General features: G+C 50.8%; 1 protein-coding gene across 6 annotated transcripts in view; it reads left to right on the top strand.

Moving 5' to 3' along the window:
* Positions 1–5,588: 5,588 nt before the first annotated feature.
* The window catches only part of PSD4 (pleckstrin and Sec7 domain containing 4), a 28,967-nt gene continuing 14,048 nt past the window's right edge, over positions 5,589–20,507 (top strand). The window contains exons 1-5 of one of the 6 annotated variants that reach the window (XM_077931194.1): positions 5,589–5,825; positions 10,065–11,255; positions 11,845–11,917; positions 16,398–16,836; positions 19,433–19,639. In XM_077931194.1, the coding sequence (XP_077787320.1) occupies positions 10,170–11,255; positions 11,845–11,917; positions 16,398–16,836; positions 19,433–19,639 (1,805 nt within the window). In that variant the 5' untranslated portion in view covers positions 5,589–5,825; positions 10,065–10,169. The other 5 variants (XM_077931193.1, XM_077931192.1, XM_028741256.2 and 2 more) reach the window with 5 other exon arrangements.

Here is a 20,507-nt window from a genome sequence, read left to right as displayed (position 1 = left end):
TAGTACCTCGGGTCACATACGCTTCAGGTTACATACGCTTCAGGTTACAGACTCCGTTAGCCCAGAAATATTACCTTGGGTTAAGAACTTTGATTCAGGATAAGAACAGAAATCATGCTCCGGCGGCAGCGGGAGGCCCCATTAGCTAAAGTGGCGCTTCAGGTTAAGAACAGTTTCAGGTTAAGAACGGACCTCCGGAACGAATTAAGTACCGTACTTAACCCGAGGTACCACTGTACTTCTCTTTCAACAGCTTCCCACACTTTTATTCATTTCCTCTGTGAGAAGGAGCAGAGGCCTTGTATGACGGACTAAGCAGAAGGGCCACTGTCGGCTGTTGCCTAGAAGTCAAAACCCCCCGTCTAGGGGTTGGGGTCTCCCCTTTAAGACCCTCCCTATTTTCCAGGGACAGTCCCAGATTTCAGGGGGACAGCCACCAAGTTCTAGGCTTACACAGCCCAGGAAAGGAAGATAAAAATAATAATAATCAAAAACAGCAGAAAAAGCAACAACAGCACACAAACCCAAGACATCCCTGGAAAGACCCCCAGAGCCCACTAACTGGGGAATGTGCTGCCAATGACACCCACATGCCAGAGGGTGCCCTGCCACTTCCCAAAGCTGGTGGCTTTGGAGTACAGTGGTACCTCGGGTTAAGAACTTAATTTGTTCTGGAGATCTGTTCTTAACCTGAAACTGTTCTTAACCTGAAGCACCACTTTAGCAGGGCCTCCCACTGCTGCCGCATCACCGGAACACGATTTCTTTTCTCATCCTGAAGCAAAGTTCTTAACCCAAGGTACTATTTCTGCATTAGCGGAATCTGTAACCTGAAGCGTATGTAACCCAAGGTACCACTGTATATACTCACACTCTTAAGACAGGAACATAGGACAGTGACTCGCATCAAGTCGGACCACTGGCCCATCGAGTTCAGTACTGGCAGCACCTCTCCATGGTCTCTTCCAGCCCCACCTGGGGGCTGCATGCAGAGCAGCAACTCTACCACGGAGCCCTTGGAAGATTCACTGATCTGCTTAAAACATGTATCTATCAACATATAGAATAAGAGAACAAGAAGAACGTATGTTTAAAGAAGATTGGAAAATGTTTATTGAATATATGGGGGGGGCGGACTGTGTACACTTGAAAACGTTGACAGCAATGAGATAAATTCAACCGTGTATGTAAGTTTTGATGGATGTAATAATGGAGTACTGAATGGTATAGTTTATATAAAATATGCAGGGATTTATGTTATGCAAAATGAACCATGGAAAGAGAAGAAGGGAAGTCATTGATATTTTAAGGTTGTTTAAATGAATATTATCTCAATTGAAAAATAGGAAATTTATATATATATATATATATATATTTGCTTTCGTAGATTTTCACGGGTACAGGAATGCAGGTTTTGGTGTCCTCGGGTGTCTTCCCGTGTAAAAGTTGGGGTGTCTAGGCGACGTTTCGACGAGGTCTCACTCGTCATCTTCAGGCTGGTGCTTTCGGCTTCTTGTTACTGGAACAGAGCAGGATCTCAGTGTTTGAGTTCCTATAAATACTGTTGAGGAGGTGTGGTGTATAGCCTCCAATGTTCTGGGCAGAGAGGAAGTTCCCAGGCTAGTGTGCCTTTTCTTCTTTTGTTCCTTGATTGCTTGAGGGATATCTTGAGTGATTTCTTGAGTGATATCCTGAGTACCACTTAGGTGGGTCATTAGGTGTGGATTAGTTGCTAAAGCCTTTGTGTCTTGACCTCTTGAACTTTGTGAAGAGTTTTTCTGAGAAGATGGCTGTACTGCATTTAGTTGTGCTCTGGCTTGGCTTCGTGTATAGGGGCGAGCTGTGGTTTTGTGGCCTGTGCCAGCCAGATCTGTGTAGGGATTGCAGGGGGGTGCAGCATCCGGAGGTGCCACCATGGTTTGGCTACTGGATGGTGTCTGTAATTTATCTGTGGAGAGGGTCTGGGTTTGGGTCTGGTGTGGTTGATTGGTGATGGCGTTCTGTGTGCCTCTGGATCTGGTGTCAGTTTTTGTGGGGAGGGCTAATTTCCAGATGTCTGGCAAGCGGGATGTGTCGTCACGCTTGTTCATGTTGTGAGGGTGTTTCTCTATCTCGATGGCTTCCATGATTATTCTCTTGTGGTGATGTTCCATGTTAGAGAGCAATTTGGAATCTGCAAAATTAATTTCGTGTCCTGTTTCTTTCATGTGTTGGAAAAGAGAGGAAGTTTTTTCTTCTTTTTTGACGGCATTCTTGTGTTCTGCGATACGTGCATTTATTCGTCTGTTTGTTTGTCCAATGTACGTGGCTGGGCAGACTTTGCAGGGTATTTCATAGACCCCTTGGTTTTCCAACTGGATTTTATCCTTGGGGTTTCTGAGGATATTGGCTATTTTTTGGTTGGCGCAAAAGGCTGTTTTGATATTGTGTTTATGGAGGATTTTGCTAATTTTATCTGTAGTGCTCTTCACACAAGTGCCCATTAATGAAGCCTTGACAGCCATTCAAAACAAATACAATCCCCCCGAATACATCTTGGACCTGACCAACCACTGCCTAACCAACACGTACTTCATCCACAATGGACAAAGATACAAACAGATAGAAGGAGCACCTATGGGATCACCCCTCTCACCGGTCATCGCAAACCTGTACATGGAACACTTTGAAACCAATGCTTTAGACAAGTCAGAACACAAACCTAAACTTTGGCTCAGATATGTTGACGACACCTTTGTAATTTGGCCACACGGGAAGGAAAAACTGGACAGCTTCCTCACACATCTCAACAGCCTACACCCCAAAATACAATTCACTATGGAAATAGAAGCCAACAACCAACTTCCCTTCCTTGACGTCCTAATCTACAAAAAACCTGATGGCTCCCTAGGACACACTATCTACCGGAAAAAAACACACACCAACCGCTACTTACATGCACAATCACACCACCACCCTGCACAAATAAACTCCATAGCCAAGACTCTCATCTCCAGAACCAAACGCCTGGCTGACAAAGACCACTTGACAACTGAGTTACAGAATCTCTCAAATGTGTTAATTGCCAATGGATACCAGCAAAACAGGGTTACGAAGCTAATCCAAAAAGAAACACCCCCCAAAAACCAAGACACAGAAGAAAACAATGGCATGGCCCTCCTTCCTTATATCAAGGGCACTACAGATAAAATTAGCAAAATCCTCCATAAACACAATATCAAAACAGCCTTTTGCGCCAACCAAAAAATAGCCAATATCCTCAGAAACCCCAAGGATAAAATCCAGTTGGAAAACCAAGGGGTCTATGAAATACCCTGCAAAGTCTGCCCAGCCACGTACATTGGACAAACAAACAGACGAATAAATGCACGTATCGCAGAACACAAGAATGCCGTCAAAAAAGAAGAAAAAACTTCCTCTCTTTTCCAACACATGAAAGAAACAGGACACGAAATTAATTTTGCAGATTCCAAATTGCTCTCTAACATGGAACATCACCACAAGAGAATAATCATGGAAGCCATCGAGATAGAGAAACACCCTCACAACATGAACAAGCGTGACGACACATCCCGCTTGCCAGACATCTGGAAATTAGCCCTCCCCACAAAAACTGACACCAGATCCAGAGGCACACAGAACGCCATCACCAATCAACCACACCAGACCCAAACCCAGACCCTCTCCACAGATAAATTACAGACACCATCCAGTAGCCAAACCATGGTGGCACCTCCGGATGCTGCACCCCCCTGCAATCCCTACACAGATCTGGCTGGCACAGGCCACAAAACCACAGCTCGCCCCTATACACGAAGCCAAGCCAGAGCACAACTAAATGCAGTACAGCCATCTTCTCAGAAAAACTCTTCACAAAGTTCAAGAGGTCAAGACACAAAGGCTTTAGCAACTAATCCACACCTAATGACCCACCTAAGTGGTACTCAGGATATCACTCAAGAAATCACTCAAGATATCCCTCAAGCAATCAAGGAACAAAAGAAGAAAAGGCACACTAGCCTGGGAACTTCCTCTCTGCCCAGAACATTGGAGGCTATACACCACACCTCCTCAACAGTATTTATAGGAACTCAAACACTGAGATCCTGCTCTGTTCCAGTAACAAGAAGCCGAAAGCACCAGCCTGAAGATGACGAGTGAGACCTCGTCGAAACGTCGCCTAGACACCCCAACTTTTACACGGGAAGACACCCGAGGACACCAAAACCTGCATATATATATATATATATATATATACCACACCTCCTCAACAGTATTTATAGGAACTCAAACACTGAGATCCTGCTCTGTTCCAGTAACAAGAAGCCGAAAGCACCAGCCTGAAGATGACGAGTGAGACCTCGTCGAAACGTCGCCTAGACACCCCAACTTTTACACGGGAAGACACCCGAGGACACCAAAACCTGCATTCCTGTACCCGTGAAAATCTACGAAAGCATATATATATATATATATATATACACACACACACACACACATATAAAATAAAATAAAATGTATCTATCACTTTTCCTTATAAAAAAAATCCCAGAGTAGTGCACATAAAGAATTAAAACAGCAGTGTAGTAAAATACAGAAGTTATCCACGGTAAAAGTAAAGGTAAAGGGACCCCTGACCATTAGGTCCAGTTGTGGCCGACTCTGGGGTTGCGGCGCTCATCTCGCTTTATTGGCCGAGGAAGCCGGCGTACGGCTTCCGGGTCATGTGGCCAGCATGACTAAGCCGCTTCTGGCGAACCAGAGCAGCGCACGGAAACGCCGTTTACCTTCCCGCCGGAGCAGTACCTATTTATCTACTTGCACTTTGACGTGCTTTCGAACTGCTAGGTTGGCAGGAGCAGGGACCGAGCAACGGGAGCTCACCCCGTCGTGGGGATTCAAACCGCCGACCTTCTGATCGGCAAGCCCTAGGCTCTGTGGTTTAACCCACAGCGCCACCTGTGTCCCATCCACGGTAGAGATTTTTAATTTTATTAATCTCTTATTTATCCACAGTAGAGATTAATAAAAATAAAAAGCATTATCGCAAAAAGCTCAGCATTAGAAGCCAGCAAGATAAAATCGCATTCCTGATTGCTATTGCCCTGGTGTCCCCTGCTTTTCCTCCTCCCAGGCTCAGACCTCATTCTTGCCTCATTTGGGGGTGGGGGGGGGGCTTGAGCCTGCTTAAGAGGGAGGGGCTCTGGCCTCCATCCCTCTTCCTCCACTGCTGGCTCCACTGACAGTGAGAAAGACCCTTTGTTCATTAATTAATCTTTGCCCACAGCACTGGCAAGCAGGGAGAGCTTGTGGGGGCCCAGCTCAGCCGTGCCACTCACCACCTGGCAAAGTCCCCCTGGCAGCAGCAGCAGCAGCCACTCAGCTTCTCTGCCCAATGCCTCTTTCTCGAAGGTGGGAAGAGAGGTCACCGTGGACTGTGCGGCTTCTGTTGAGCCTTCCCAGCTGCGGCTTCCTCTGGAGACCGCAGCAGCTGCACGCTTGTGGCGAGAGCGATGCCAGGATCCTGCCATGGATGAGAAATCGCCAACATCCTTCCCTGTCCTGTTTTCTTCTTTCGTAGGCAGGCAGATTCTCTGCAAGAGGGAAGAAACGACGAAGCTCGTTCAAAAGAGGCGAAACAGGATCAAATGACCGAGCGTGACCAAGGGGACAGGAGAGTCTTGTGGAAAGACAAACCATCTGGAGCGGAAACATTCAAGGGAGACTATACGCACCAACTCTGCCGTGAATTTTGCCCCAGGCCTATCTGACCCATCTGGACCATCTAAGACCTGGACGGAGGAACTCGGCTGGCAAAACGGGAGGTGAGTAAAGGGGAGTTGGCAGGGAACCAGCTCAGGTTTTTTTGGGGGGGGGCAAGTCTTGCTGTTGGTTGCAGACCATCTTTTAAGAGCATCAGATTACTACACTCACTATCTCCCCTGCCAAACTTGCCTTGCTGTGACTGTCAAACTTGGATACTTCCCAAAATGAAAAACAGGCGAGTTTAAACAAAAGGTGCAACCACTCTGTCAGGCCTGCGCTGGCATCGATGGATGAATCTATCCTGCGATACACAGCACCTACAAGGACTCTCCGATCCTGATCAGAACCATGCGGTTTGCGTGCGAGTTCAAAGCCTCCTTTCCCCCTCGCAACGCAACCCAATCTGGGTCCCAAGGCTGCTAGCCAGGGAAGAAAAACAAAGCTGCAACACGGCCCGTCACGTGATCTGTGCACTTTGTCCCTGAGCGTGCGGTGCGGTTTGGCTTAACGCTAAGCAGGTTGCATGAGGGCCTCAGGAGGCCCAGTGCCAGCCCAGAAGGACCCTCCCTTTCTGCAAAGGCAATTGGGATGCTGACCATTTTAATAGGGGAACGGCCATATAGCTCACTGGCAGAGCGGCTAAAGGTTTCAGGTTCATTCTCCAGTGGCATCTCCGGGGGTGGGGGGGGGCGGCGGCTAGGTCTTAAACCCTGGAGAGCAGCTGCCAATTAGTGTAGGCAACACTGAGCTGCATGGACCAGTGGTTTGGATCAGTATAAAGGCACCTTCCTATGTTCCTTTCATTGTTCCACAACTTCTTAGTGCAGATGCTTGCATTGGATGTGACTTCAAAAAAAAAAACAAAACCTTAAAGCCAAAGCTTGTTTCTGCTGCCCATCCCCTCACTTCCACAGTCCCAGATGGCTCACAGCACCGCTGTGAGGCCTGGGCCACCTGCAGCAGAGACTTTGGTGGGAAGGTCGCTGGCCACTGCATCGTACCCATGTTGTTTCTCTGGGGTGACTGAGTCTGCTGTTTTCCAGTGCAGGGAGGTCTGTGAGCACCCTGGAGGCGGTTTTTCCCCAGTGCAATTGGAAAGAGGGGAGGGCAACCATGAATCAGTTGCTTGCCTTCCCCTCTGGGCGCCCTTTTCTTACTGGGTGACCTTGGCAGAGGATGAAAAGGCACATCCTTCGTGCCAACGATTTTTTGTTGTGTCCCTGCAAGGAGGAGGACCCCTCAGCCCCCAAAAGAGCAGTCTGACAGTTACTTCCTGAGACGGGTGCTGACGGTGAGTGTAGGCTTGCAGGCAAACAGGAAGCAGCAAGTTTGCCCCATCTTTCTTGCTCAGGAAATGGACACAAGCCCTGGGCAACAGGCAGCTGTTGGGTAAGTCTGTGTTGAAACTTCCCCATCCGTTACCTAGAGCTGGGGGGTGCGGGGTGGGAAAGTAGCTCTGATGGCTGAAGCCCTCCCTGAGCAGGTCCGGGGCTGAGCCCCACTGCGGGGAGTTGGGACCACTGTCCTTGAGATCCAAAGGACAGGTCATTCTGCTCCTCCCAGGGGATGTTGCAGGGTCAGTTCTACATCCCTCCCACTGCCCAGGGCTGGCCTGGGGTTGTGCAGTGACAGAGTGGGTGCAAAGTGCTTCTGGGGCACCCCATAGCGGAGGCAGCCCGAAGGATTCAGCTGGATCTAGGGGGCAATGAACACGGAGGTGAGTGATCCCCACCCTGCCCCTCTCCACAGGCCCACCTGGAAAACATCTGAATGAGAACCAAATTTGGCAAAACCTCTCTTAATATTTCTTGTTTTCACAATAATACAGTTGCTTTTTTAATAAGCTCAATAAGCTAACCGAAACTTCACATTATTGAGAAAATTATTAATTATTATTATTATTATTATTATTATTATTATTATTATTATTATTATTATTATTAGCCCCCATTGGCTTGGCACCCTGTTGAGGGGGGTGGACTGGCCACACCACCCTAAACCCTGTGCTGTTGTCTGGGATCCTTGCTGAAACAGCTGCCCAGAACCTGCCCCAAGGGGGAAAAGGCCAGGCTGGGGGCTAGAGATGGGACTCCCCAGTGGACCAGGCAAGACGGTTGCATCCTGACTGCTCTCTAGGAAAGGGCAGAGGGGGGCTTCCTAGGCTGCCTCGAGTCCTGCTGATGTGGAGGGGGCTGCTGCTGTGCCAAAAGCCGCCCCGCGGAGGCGGTTCGGGCGCAAGAGGCCACCTGCTCCGGGCTGGCTCCTTGGCGCAAAGGGCCCGTCCCCAGCCTCGGCCCGCGGCGCGCCATCCCGCGCAAAGGTGCCCTCGGGTCGGGGCCGCGGGGTGAGAGCAACCGGGCCCCAGCCGAGCTCGGCCGACGCCGCCTCTCGGAGGCAGGAAGGCCAGGCGACCGGGCGCGCGGGGAATGCGGCTCGGGCCCGGCGGGGAGGGCTCCCGTCGCCAGTCCCGCCCGACGAGCAGGAAAGGCGGAGCGCAGCCGGGCGCGCGGTCGGGTAAGTGCGGCCGGGCGCGGGGCTCTGGCCGGTGGGAAGGGGCCGCTCGGATCGGACGGCCCCGGAAGGGAAGCGGGCCGGGCGGGCTCCCTTGGCAGGGCTGCGAGCGGCCTTGGCCGAGGGAAGGAGGCGCCGCGCGCTGGCGGCCCCGGCGGAGGGGGACTTTGCCCGGGGAGCTGCTGCGCCCCCGAGGAGCTCCCGAGCGCGGCCCGGCTGGAGGCAGCTGGAGGGCAGAGGCTCCTCGCAGGTAGACTATTCCTGCCCTGGGAAGCCCGAGGTGAGGACTCGGAGCCCAGTTTCTTTTCCAAAAGCCGCTTCCGGAACCGAGCAGCTTGGAAACGGGGTCCCCCGCACCCCTCGGGCAGCCGGTTTCCAAGCGCCAGCCTACCTGCCTGGTCTTTGCTAGTGGGAAGGCCACCTGCGCCGCGGGTCGAGTTGCGCCGATTCCCCGCCTGGGTGGGAATGCCCGCCTGCCTGCCTCCCTTCCCGGCGCCCCTGGCCCCTTTCCCACGTGCTCCCTTCCGCAATCGGAGGAGACGCCGCCCTTCTTAAAGAACAAGGAGGCTGGCCGGGTAGGGTCACCCAGCTGGGCCTCGCCAGGTGTTTTGGAGCACAAGCGGCCAGAAGAGCATCATGGGGCGGGGGGCGATGGGAGTTGTGGTCCGAAACACCGGGGAGGGCGCCAGCTTGGGGGGAAAGGGGGTTGTTTATTTGGAAATCGCCAGTAAGGCTCTTTTACAAGTCAGAAGGCAACAGAACAACAAAGGCAGCTGCTGTGTGCAAAACACCCGAAAACAAAAAATGACCAAATTAAAGCAAACTCGTAAAGTTCAGAAGAATGGGTTACATAATAGTCAAGGCTGGCTATCATTGCCTGCTGGAATCTCAGGGGGAACAAACAGGTGCTTGCCTGGCACTGAAATGTCATAGTTGATGCCTGGCAAGCCTTCCAGAGGAGGGTCTTCAATAGTGAGCCCCCTCCCTGCTCCCCACTCACTTAAGGTTGTGCGTCAGGGAGGTTTGGCCTTGAGGCTGGCTGCTGGGATGAAAGGTGACCCTCCACGGACCAGAGTGATTAGCCATCCAGGACCCCCTAGTTATCCGCCAGCTCTTTGAATTGTGCCCAGAAATGGAACTGCACTTGGTGCTGTGCTTTAAGTACTGATGGGATGTGATCCGTATAGCTAGTCCCCATTAGCAACCTAATTTTGGGCAGAGATATGGTATATAAATTCTTAAAATACTGAAGAGAAGCCTAGTTTCTTTTCGGCAGCAAAGACATTCCTTTGGGCTAGGCTGCTCGTCCGGTCAGTCAGCACCTGCCACTGCCTCATCTCTGATCTGCCCTGATGGGAGCCCCAGAGCTGGTGAGTCTCTGTCTCCCAGCCCACTGCCACCAACCAGTGTCTCCTCCTCTAGCCCAAGATTATTAGGCCTGTTGTGGTGGTGGGGCTGCAATTCATGCCAGTGGATTGGTGGGAGAAGATTTGGGCTCCTTGGATGCTGCGATTGGCTTCCATCAGCTGAAACGATGCTTTCTAGCAGGATGAATTGTGGTCCATTGATACGAGAAGAGTGTCCTTTCCCACTATGAACCTGCGGGGAGAGACCGCTGATAATGTTGAAAGTGAAATGATAGACAATTTAAGCACCCCCAATTTAAACCTGGTGACACCTGCAGGGCCCTTTCCAGGTGACCTTTTGGCCAGGTTCTGTTTGCAGCAGCTTCTCCCTCCCCGACTTCTGTTTCGTGATAACGTCAACGTTTGCTTTCTCTTTTCCAGAGACAGCAGGAGAGGCATGGATCCCGTCCGAAGGAGGCCCGCGTTGCTCAACCCTTTACAAACAAGATGAGGGCTTAGCCTAACGGGACCTTTTTGGACGTTTTCATGGTGAACGCCAGAATGGAGCCTTCTGGATCCTCCAGTCCTTCGGACCTAATAGACTTTCTGACTGATTTAGGAATAAGAGACGTGACCTGTGAAACTGGAGACAGCTTAGGAGGGGCGGGTGGCCTGCTGACACCTTCAGAAACCCCCCAGACTGAAACCATGACTCCCCTTCCATTCTTGGGCCTGGAAGACATAGACCTCCTCCAGGGTAGCTTGGAGGGCGTTGGCTGGAGCAGAGGTGAAACGGCCTCCGAGAAACCTTCTCCGCCGCTGGCTCAGAGCCGTGCTGAGGAATTCCACCCTGGAACTTGCCCTTCTTCAGAGCGCCTGGAGATTGTGCAGCCTAGGAGGGAAGCATCTCAGCAGCCGCCGGAAAATCCAAAGAGCCTGGACAACAGCAGCCATGATGCCACCAAGGCTCTCTTCTCGGCCAGCATCCTCCAAGCTGAGCTATGCTTCCTGGACCTGCAAGGGGCGATTGACCGGCAGACGGAGCCACTGAGGAGTTCCTCCCCTAGCCTTGAGAAGGTTCTGGGGACGCCCCCCTCGCAGGACTTGGCCACCTCCCATGAGCCTTTGCTCCTGGAGAGCGATAGTGGGGAGGAGCCGGAGGAGGACTCAGAGAGGCAGGAGGATGATGATGATGAAGGCTCACTGGAGGAGGAAGAGGAAGAAGAGGAGGAGGTGGAATGCTTGTTTTACGACAACCCGCTCTTTTGCGCGAGTCCAAGAACCACCAGCTCCGAAGGACCATCTCTCTTGGGTCGCATGGAAGAAAAGGCCTTCAAGGAAGATGGGGAAGGAATCCCCACCTGCGGTCTGACCTCTGGGGATTGTGCCCACGGCCTGCCGTGCCAGACAGGTGTGGCAATGAGTCTTGCGGCCACGGACTCTGAGCCTGCGCCTGAGCCAGATCCTGGTGGTAACCCGTCCCCAGACCCTTACCCAAGCTACGTGCCTCATTACCGCTCCTTGTCTCCCCTGGTGATCACGGAAGGGGAGCTGGATAGTGCCTGCCTGGTGGAAGAGGAGGAGAGGGAGCTGCCTCGTTGCCATGCTCCCTTGTCGGACGCGTCAAAGGAGGTGAGTCCTGAGCATCCAGCCCGGTGTTGCTGCTGCTTCCCTGGGCCAGGCTGCAGGGAAAGGCGGCCGTAGCCCAGAGCTCAGCCTGGCCTTCGAAAGGTCAGCCATCTCTGCGTAGCCTGCCTTGGGAACGAAGGAGACCTGCTGGCTGCAGGAAGGGTGCTTAGCAATCCCCCATCTTCAAAGACAGCTCAGTGTAGTATTGAGGCTGCTTCTGTATCACAGCCTGCCCGCCCACCCTCCCTCCAGCGCGGTGGCCTTCCCTACAAGCAGACGTGCTTCAGGATGGGATGCAAGGCATCGCTTCTCGGCCTTTTGGCTAAGATCAAGTGTAGTATCAGGATGGGATGCAAGGCCCCCTCGGAAGCCCCCACCATCGTTTGCTCCCCTCCCTCCCTGGTCCAGCGGCTCACAGGCTGCCATTCTCTCCCCCCGCAGGTGCTTAGCAAACATTGCCCATTGATTGGGCTGGCAGGAGGCTCCATAGGAAGGCAGGCAGGGTCTTCCCAGGGTGGGGTGAGGGGGCCAGAGCTGCTCTCCAAGGCCTGGGCTGCCCTGCCCTTCTCTGACCCCTGGCTTTGTCTTCCAGGTCCAAGGCTTCTTCCCAGACCAGCCGGACCACACACCCTCCAGCAGTGATTTGGACCAGATGACTCCCCCCGGTGAGTCCTAATAATTTATTTATTTATTTATTTATTTATTTATACCCCGCCCATCTGACTGGGTCTCCCCAGCAACTCTGGGCAGCTTCCAGTTTCAAGAGCCAGTGTGATGTAGTGGTTAAGAGCGGTAGACTCGTAATCTGGTGAACCGGGTTCGCTTCCCCGCTCCTCCACATGCAGCTGCTGGGTGACCTTGGGCCAGTCATACTTCTCTGAAGTCTCTCAGCCCCACTCACCTCACAGAGTGTTTGTTGTGGGGGAAGAAGGGAAAGGAGAATGTTAGCCGCTTTGAGACTCCTTCGGGTAGTGATAAAGCGGGATATCAAATCCAAACTCTTCTTCTTCTTCCAACCAAATATCAAAAACAATAGAGCGTCACATTAAAAACTCCCTAAACAGGGAGTCTTTTAAAAGTAAAATAGTTGTTTATTACCTTGACATCTGCTGGAAGGGCGTTCCACAGGGCAGGCTCCGCTCCACTACCGAGAAGGCCCTCTGCCTGGTTCCCTGTAACCTCACTTCTCGCAGTGAGGGAACCACCAGAAGGCCCTCAGTGCTGGACCTCAGTGTCCGGGCTGAACGATGGGGGTGGAGACGCTCCTTCACGTTTGCAGGACCGAGGCCGTGGGCTGCAAACCATCTTTTAAGAGCATCAGGTTACTACACTCACGGTCTCCCCTGCCAATCTCCTCCAGTTTGCCAAGAGCACCAAAGGTTCAGCTATTCGCAGAAAGCTGGACTTTTCCTTTGTGACTGCCACCCCCCCCCCACACACCTAAGAGGTTGCCCTTTATCTTCCCAATAACCTTTGAGATCAGGTAATCTCAGGCTGCTTGTTGTCTATGTATGGTTTCTGTTGGTTTTAATTGGTCTTGAAGATTTTAAAGGCAGGTCATGCTGCTATGGACTGAAAAGTGGTATAGAACATATGAAAATTATGAAATTATGGAACATAAGAAAATTAATTAAATGAAGTGGAGCCCTCTGGCCTGCTTGTTCAGCCCCAGTGATTGGGTGAAGAGAGATTCTGTGATCCAAAAGCCTTTGGCTTAAGAGAACACGCACACACATGCAAATTCACTCCCGCTGGAAAAAATGATAAGGCTCTCTTTAGCTTCTTCACTGTGGAAATGTCCTTGCACTCATGTGCAGGGTCGCTCTCCTGAACCCACACTTTTTCTTTTTCCCCCCTTTTTACATTTTAAAGAAGATTTTAAACATCTTTATTGAAAGTTCAAAAAGTACGTAATTATATAAAAAAAATCCCTTCCAGTAGCACCTTAGAGACCAACTAAGTTTGTAATGGTATGGGCTTTCGTGTGCATGCAAACTTCTTCAGATACACTGAAACAGAAGTATCTGAAGAAGTGTGCATGCACACGAAAGCTCATACCAATAACAAACTTAGTTGGTCTCTAAGGTGCTACTGGAAGGGATTTTTTTTTATTTTTTTTCGACTACAGCAGACCAACATGGCTACCTACCATTACGTAATTATATGTGCACTCAACATTGTGAGACGTAAAAGAGAGCAAAAGAGAAACAGAATGTGTATAGAAGGGGAAATAAGGGGTGGGGACCCCCAAACTGTATACTTTACAAGGTTGTTATTGTACTTCACCGGATCTTAACCTCTTACAGTATTTGTAAGAATGGATTCCAGATACAGTATCATTGAATTTGTCCATGGCAAGCCTGCATTTATATGCAAGTTGTTCATATGTTTCGAGTTTGTATAAATCTTCAATCCAATTGTAGAAGGGAGCCGCATTTTTATTTTTCCAATTCATCAGTATCAGTCTTTTTGCTGTGGTCAGGGCACGGAGAGCCCACTCGTATTGTCCTTTTGTAAATATTCAAGAGGATATTTTGCTCTGTAAATGTAAGGTTGTTCCGTACAGTTCTGTTGATCGTTTGTTACCTTCTGCCAAAAAACTTTCAATATAGGACAATGAAAGAACATATGTTTTAGAGAAGCATTATCTCTATTGCATCTCCAGCAGTTAGATACCTTGGATAGCCCTTTTTTAAACAAACATAATAGGGTCCAGTGTGGGACGCGGGTGGTGCTGTGGATTAAACCACAGAGCCTAGGACTTGCCGATCAGAAGGTTGGTGGTTCGAATCCCCATGACGGGGTGAGCTCCCGTTGCTCAGTTCCTGCTCCTGCCAACCTAGCAGTTCGAAAGCACGTCAAAGTGCAAGTAGATAAATAGGTACCGCTCCAGCGGGAAGGTAAACGGCGTTTCCGTGCACTGCTCTGGTTCGCCAGAAGCAGCTTCGTCATGCTAGCCACATGACCCGGAAGCTGTACGCCAGCTCCCTCAGCCAGTAAAGCGAGATGAGCACCGCAACCCCAGAGTTGGCCACGACTGGACCTAATGGTCAGGGGTCCCTTTACCTTTACCTTTTAATGGGGTCCAGTATATTCTAAATATTATTTTTTGTTGCATGAGCCTCAAGTTAAGGTCCAGAGACCTTAATGTTGAGTGCAACTAAGGTCCTTAATGTTGAGTGCAACTAAGGTCCTTGTTATAGCAGTTAAAACAGTTTCTCACTGTGTGGTCAAAATTGAGATCTCTAAGTGCACCCACACTTTTCTTGAGGCTCCATCGCTCATGCCGTTCAAGATGGCATTGGTTCCCTTTTACCCTTGCTTTCGAGAGGCTGCTGGCCCAGCGTGCGCAAGATGGCCTTCTGCGATTTAAAATAAACCATGCAGGAGCTCAGTTTTCAGAATTAAAAATCCAGCATTTACAAGCAGTTCTCAAAAATTATCACCTGACCGATCCTTGGTGTCGTCTCACCTCTAGCCAAGAACGGGGGCGGACTGGAAAAGTGTTGGGGCATCGGAGTAAGTGAGGCTGCAGGATGCGTCCACTGCTTCCATGGTGTGGGCATTCAGGTCAGGGGCCTGAGCTTGTGACTCATCCTTTCTGGGACTGAAGTTGTTAGTAGCTTAAACCTGTTAGCTCAAGCGAAGACTTCTTAATTTTCCAGTTTTAACTTTGCTGACAGGCCTTGGGGGGGGGGATACAGTGGCGTAGCGTGGGGGGCCAGCCGCACCGGGCGCAACATCTGGGGGGGGGGGCGCTTGCACTTGAGTGCTAAAATCCATGGGTTAGGGTGTGCAAATTACTTGCCTTGCCACGCTACGCCACTGGTGGGATAGTGGTGTTTGTGGTGGGGGGCAATGCATCTCAGGTTCCCACCACAAGTTCAGGCCCCCTCTCTGTTTAGCCTCTGAATCGTTAAGCCACTACAGTGGTACCTTGGTCCTCAAACTTAATCCATTCTGGAAGTCCGTTCCAAAACCAAAGCGTTCCAAAACCATGGTGCCCTTTCCCATAGAAAGTAATGTAAAATGGATTAATCCGTTCCAGACTTTTAAAAACAACCCCTAAAACAGCAATTTAGCATGAATTTTACTATCTAACGAAACCACTGATCCATAAAATGAAAGCAATAAACAATGTACTGCAGGCACACAATCAATCCATCAGTAGCTGAACTGGGTTCCGTACAGACCTCAGTGTAACAGAAGTGTCGCACTCAAATTGGAAGCGTAACACTCAAAACAGAACACATTCAGCTTCCGAAAAAGGTTCGCAAACCAGAACACTTACTTCCGGGTTTGCAGTGTTTGGGTTCCAAGTTGTTTGAGTACCAAGGCGTTTGAGAACCAAAGTACCACTGTAGTTGGACCCTCAAATCCCACACTAAATGGACCCAATGCTAGGGCTCAGCAATATCTGGTTTTCAACTTTGTGATCTATCACCAGCTATTCCTTGCGTTATACTAACACAATGTCTGAAATAAGGATGCAGCTATGTAGATAAGGGACGCGGGTGGCGCTGTGGGTAAAAGCCTCAGCGCCTAGGGCTTGCTGATCGAAAGGTTGGCGGTTCGAATCCCTGCGGCGGGGTGTGCTCCCGTCGCTCGGTCCCAGCTCCTGCCCACCTAGCAGTTCAAAAGCACCCCCGGGTGCAAGTAGATAAATAGGGACCGCTTACTGGCGGGAAGGTAAACGGCGTTTCCGTGTGCTGCGCTGGCTCGCCAGATGCAGCTTTGTCACGCTGGCCACGTGACCCGGAAGCGTCTTCGGACAGCGCTGGCCCTCGGCCTCTTGAGTGAGATGGGCGCACAACCCTAGAGTCTGTCAAGACTGGCCCGTACGGGCAGGGGTACCTTTACCTTTATGTAGATGCATTGGCTGGCTTCACAGTTTTCCCTGCATCGTGATTTTTGCAGAGCGTACACACACACACATCATGATTTGCAATATATTGCCAGGTCAAAAATTTTGAAACTGATATCACAACAGGGACCTTGAACCGGTTTTGGACAATATACTGCCCAGATCTACCAAATACCCATCTGACCTAACCCCAGCCCTGGTCCATGGAGGACCAGAGCGGAGCCTTGTCACGATGTCATTAAGCTGTTGTCCCATCCATTCCTCCCTCCCTTCCCACCCAGGTGTTGACTTGCCAGCCCAGGAAGGCCTGCTGTTTTCCGTCTGCAGCACCTCCCTGGTGACCGCTTTGCTGCAAGAACCTTTGGAGAGCCACCCTGCCCCAGAACCTCCGTCTCCTGCAAAGATCAGCTGGGCTTCTTCCAGTTTCCGGTCCCTCTCGGCTCCTGCCGCAGAGCAGAGTCGGTGGCAGGAGGAGCACAAGCCACAAGCCCCATCCCGTGGCCACCCACTGCCTTTGTGCGCATGGGTGGAGGAGCCCCGAAGGACTTCCTGCCTGCAGGAGGAAGCTGCTGCGGCAGATTTGCACTTGGCCTCCCTCGGTGGTGTGGAAGGGAAGCTGGAGAGCTCAGCAGAGGGTCTTGAGATGGTGCCCGCCGTGGATGGAGATGAAACCTTGGAAGAGGAGGAGGACGAGGCGGAAGAAGAAACACCGGCTGTACAGTAAGTTTGTTCCCTTGGGTGTCTCCTGGGGCCTTTCGCCTCCGTTCATCTGCTAGAGGCCCACAACATCCTCCTGGTGTGGTTAGAAGCTGGGCCTGGGTAGCTGCAACCCAGCAGCAGCCTCCATGTGTGGGAAAGTGTCTTCCTTTGAATAGGCAGCAACTGCCTCACTAGCAGCTTAGAGGAGCCTCAGCTCTACTCTGTTCTCTTGCTGCTTCCTCCTTTCCGCCTTCTGCCGGATCCGCCACCCTTATGAAGACTTGACGTTTTCATTTCCCCAAAAAGTTTTTGATTTGAGTTTCCATTGAAACGAGGCTGTATTTTAATGTTTTATTATTATTTTTTTATAATAATTTTTATTGGTTTTTTAACACATATTTAACACAAACAATACACAATACAATAACAAACAAACACGTAGACAAGTATAATTTCAGAACCTTCTTTTCTTAAACCCTGTTTCTCCGACTTCCCCATACCTTCCCTTTCTGCATCCCTGATTTCAAATTTCTTTCAGCAAATCCTCACTTCAAAATTTAACTAATTAACCTTTTTCTCCCTCTGTCTTTTACCTAAGCAATCAATCCAGCTGTAATCTCTTAATTTCTCTAACCTTGGCATTTTAGCACTCATTTATTTTATAATAGTTCTTAAGATAAACTTTAAATTTCTTCCAATCTTCCTCCACCGTCTCTTTTCCTTGGTCTCGGATTCTGCCCGTCATCTCAGCCAGTCCCATGTAGTCAATCACCTTCGTCTGCCATTCTTCCAGTGTGGGTAGTTCATGTGTCTTCCAATACTTTGCTATAAGAACTCTTGCTGCTGTTGTGGCATACATAAAAAATGTTCTGTCTTTCTTTGGCACCAATTGGCCAACCACGCCCAGGAGAAATGTATTTTAATGTTTTAATGTTGTATTTTAATCTTGTTTTTCAGTTGTATTTCAATTAATTTGTTTTTATATTGGGTGTTCGCCGCCCTGAGCCCGGTCTTGGCTGGGGAGGGCGGGGTATAAATTATTATTATTATTATTATTATTATTATGGCTTGTGGCTCTCAGGATCTCTTTCCTTCAGGGCTGCTCCAGCTCTCTGGGCAAAGGAAAGGCTCTGAAGCCGTGTAGGGCAGGGAAGGGCACCGTGTTGCAACACCCATCTGAACAGAAGCGTTGGAAGGCATCCCTCGGGTGCTTGGTCCATCCTAGAGGGAGAAGAGCAGAGGGGCAGACCACCGCTGGCCCACACACAGACCCACAGAGATAGTGTGATACTGCCAGGCAGTATCCACCTCCATCGTTCTGCCCAGACACTGAGGTCCAGCGCTGAGGGCCTTCTGGCGGTTTCCTCGCTGTGAGAAGCCAAGTTACAGGGAACCAGGCAGAGGACCTTCTCGGTAGTGCCCTGTGGAACGCCCTCCCACCAGATGTCAAAGAGAAGAACAACTACCAAACTTTTAGAAGACATCTGAAGGCAGCTCTGTTCAGGGAAGCTTTTAATGTTTAATAGGTTATTGTATTTTAGTGTTCTGTTGGAAGCCACCCAGAGTGGCTGGGGAAACCCAGCCAGATGGGCGGGGTATAAATAATAAATTATTATTATTATTATTAGGCTGCCAACTGCAGGGGAACTCTGGGCTGTCACCGGGGGGGGGGGGGCGGCAGGGGTCCCGCCCCAGCAGCAGGCAGACTTGCAAGGGGCTGATGCGCCAGCGGCTGTCCTTTTCAGATGGATTGGGGCATCCATCGTACTTCTTCACGCAGCGCGTAGTTAAACTGTGGAACTCACCGCCACAGGGCCACCAACTTGGATGGCTTTACAAGAGGACTAGGCAAATTCAAGGGTGGCGCTGTGGATTAAACCACAGAGCCTAGGACTTGCCGATCAGAAGGTCGGCGGTTCGAATCCCCGCCTTGGGGTGAGCTCCCTTTGCTCGGTCCCTGCTCCTGCCAACCTAGCAGTTCAAAAGCACGTCAAAGTTCAAGTAGATAAATAGGTACCGCTCCGGCGGGAAGGTAAACGGTGTTTCTGTGTGCTGCTCTGGTTCACCAGAAGCGGCTTAGTCATGCTGGCCACATGACCCGGAAGCTGTACGCCGGCTCCCTCGGCCAATAAAGCGAGATGAGTGCCACAACCCCAGAGTCGTCCACGACTGGACCTAATGGTCAGGGGTCTCTTTACCTTTACCTTTAGGCAAATTCATGGAGGAGGAGAGGGCTATTGTTGGCTGCCAGCCAGGATGGTTATGGAATCAGTCGTGCTTCTTGCAGTCCATGGGACTCTCAAGAGTCTCCTCCAGCACCATAATTCAAAAGCATCAATTCTTTGGCGATCAGCCATCTTTATGGTCCAGCTCTCACTTCTGTACGCCACTACTGGGAAAACCATAGCTTTAACTATACGGACCTTTGTTGGCAAGGTGATGTCTCTGCTTTTTAAGATGCTGTCTAGGTTTGTCATTGCTTTTCTCCCATGAAGCAGGCGTCTCTTAATTTCGTGACTGCTGCCAGGTACCCCCACTCCCCTTCACCCATGTGTGACCTCAATATTTTACTTCTTCCATCTTGTTGTGTTGTTGTAATCGCTTTCCTTTCTTGCAGCCGCCCTGAAGAGCCACCCTCTGGGAAGGGCACCGATTCAGGGGGGGAGACGCCACCAGCCAAGGAGCAGGCAGAGCCCAACGGCATCCTCCACGCCAACGGCAGCGCCCCCCCTGCGGACCAGGCTGCCGCAGCGAGGCTGGCAACACGGCTCTACCACCTGGATGGCTTCAAGAGGTCGCAGGTGGCCTCTTTTCTCCGGAAGAAGTAAGCGGGTCTTGGATCAGGAACAGAGGCAGGGGCTTCTCTCCCGGTTGGAGTGGTGTGACTCAGATCGCCTTCCTGCCCAGCTGGCTTATTTCGGCTCAGTTCCCTTTTTCTTTTGTGAGGTGTTCACAAAGGAAAGGAAGGATTGAACTCTGATTAATAAAAATACACCCAGAGGCTTGAACCAGCAAGACTTTGGGAAGGGTGCGTATAATAATCTCTGTCCCTCCACCCCTCGGCCCAGGTCGTTTTATTCACAAAAGAACTTTTACAGAGTGTTCGTAAGAACCAATCAGATTTCTTCTGAGCATTTCAACAAACCCCACGTGGGGACAAAGTTAAACTACAAACACTAGTTAGGCAGGCATAAAGGTAAAGGTAAAGGTACCCCTGCCCATACGGGCCAGTCTTGACAGACTCTGGGGTTGTGCGCCCATCTCACTCAAGAGGCCAGGGGCCATCGCTGTCCGGAGACACTTCCGGGTCACGTGGCCAGCGCGACAAAGCTGCATCTGGCGAGCCAGCGCAGCACATGGAAACGCCGTTTACCTTCCCGCTGGTAAGCGGTCCCTATTTATCTACTTGCACCCGGGAGTGCTTTCGAACTGCTAGGTTGGCAGGCGCTGGGACCGAGCAACGGGAGCGCACCCCGCCGCGGGGATTCGAACTGCCGACCTTTCGATCGGCAAGCCCTAGGCGCTGAGGCTTTTACCCACAGCGCCACCCGCGTCCCTTAGGCAGGCATACTTTTGGGTAAATGAATGAAAACTACAAAGGAGCGCATTCAGCAACCCCGGAGGTCATAAACAATCAGTACATATGATAAGAAGGATGGCCAGGAGGACAGCAATCATGATCACCTTTATGT

Source organism: Podarcis muralis, chromosome 7 (genome assembly GCF_964188315.1).
Source record: "Podarcis muralis chromosome 7, rPodMur119.hap1.1, whole genome shotgun sequence".
In the NCBI taxonomy this organism is placed as follows: domain Eukaryota; kingdom Metazoa; phylum Chordata; class Lepidosauria; order Squamata; family Lacertidae; genus Podarcis; species Podarcis muralis.
This window is presented reverse-complemented; position numbering and strand designations above follow the sequence as displayed.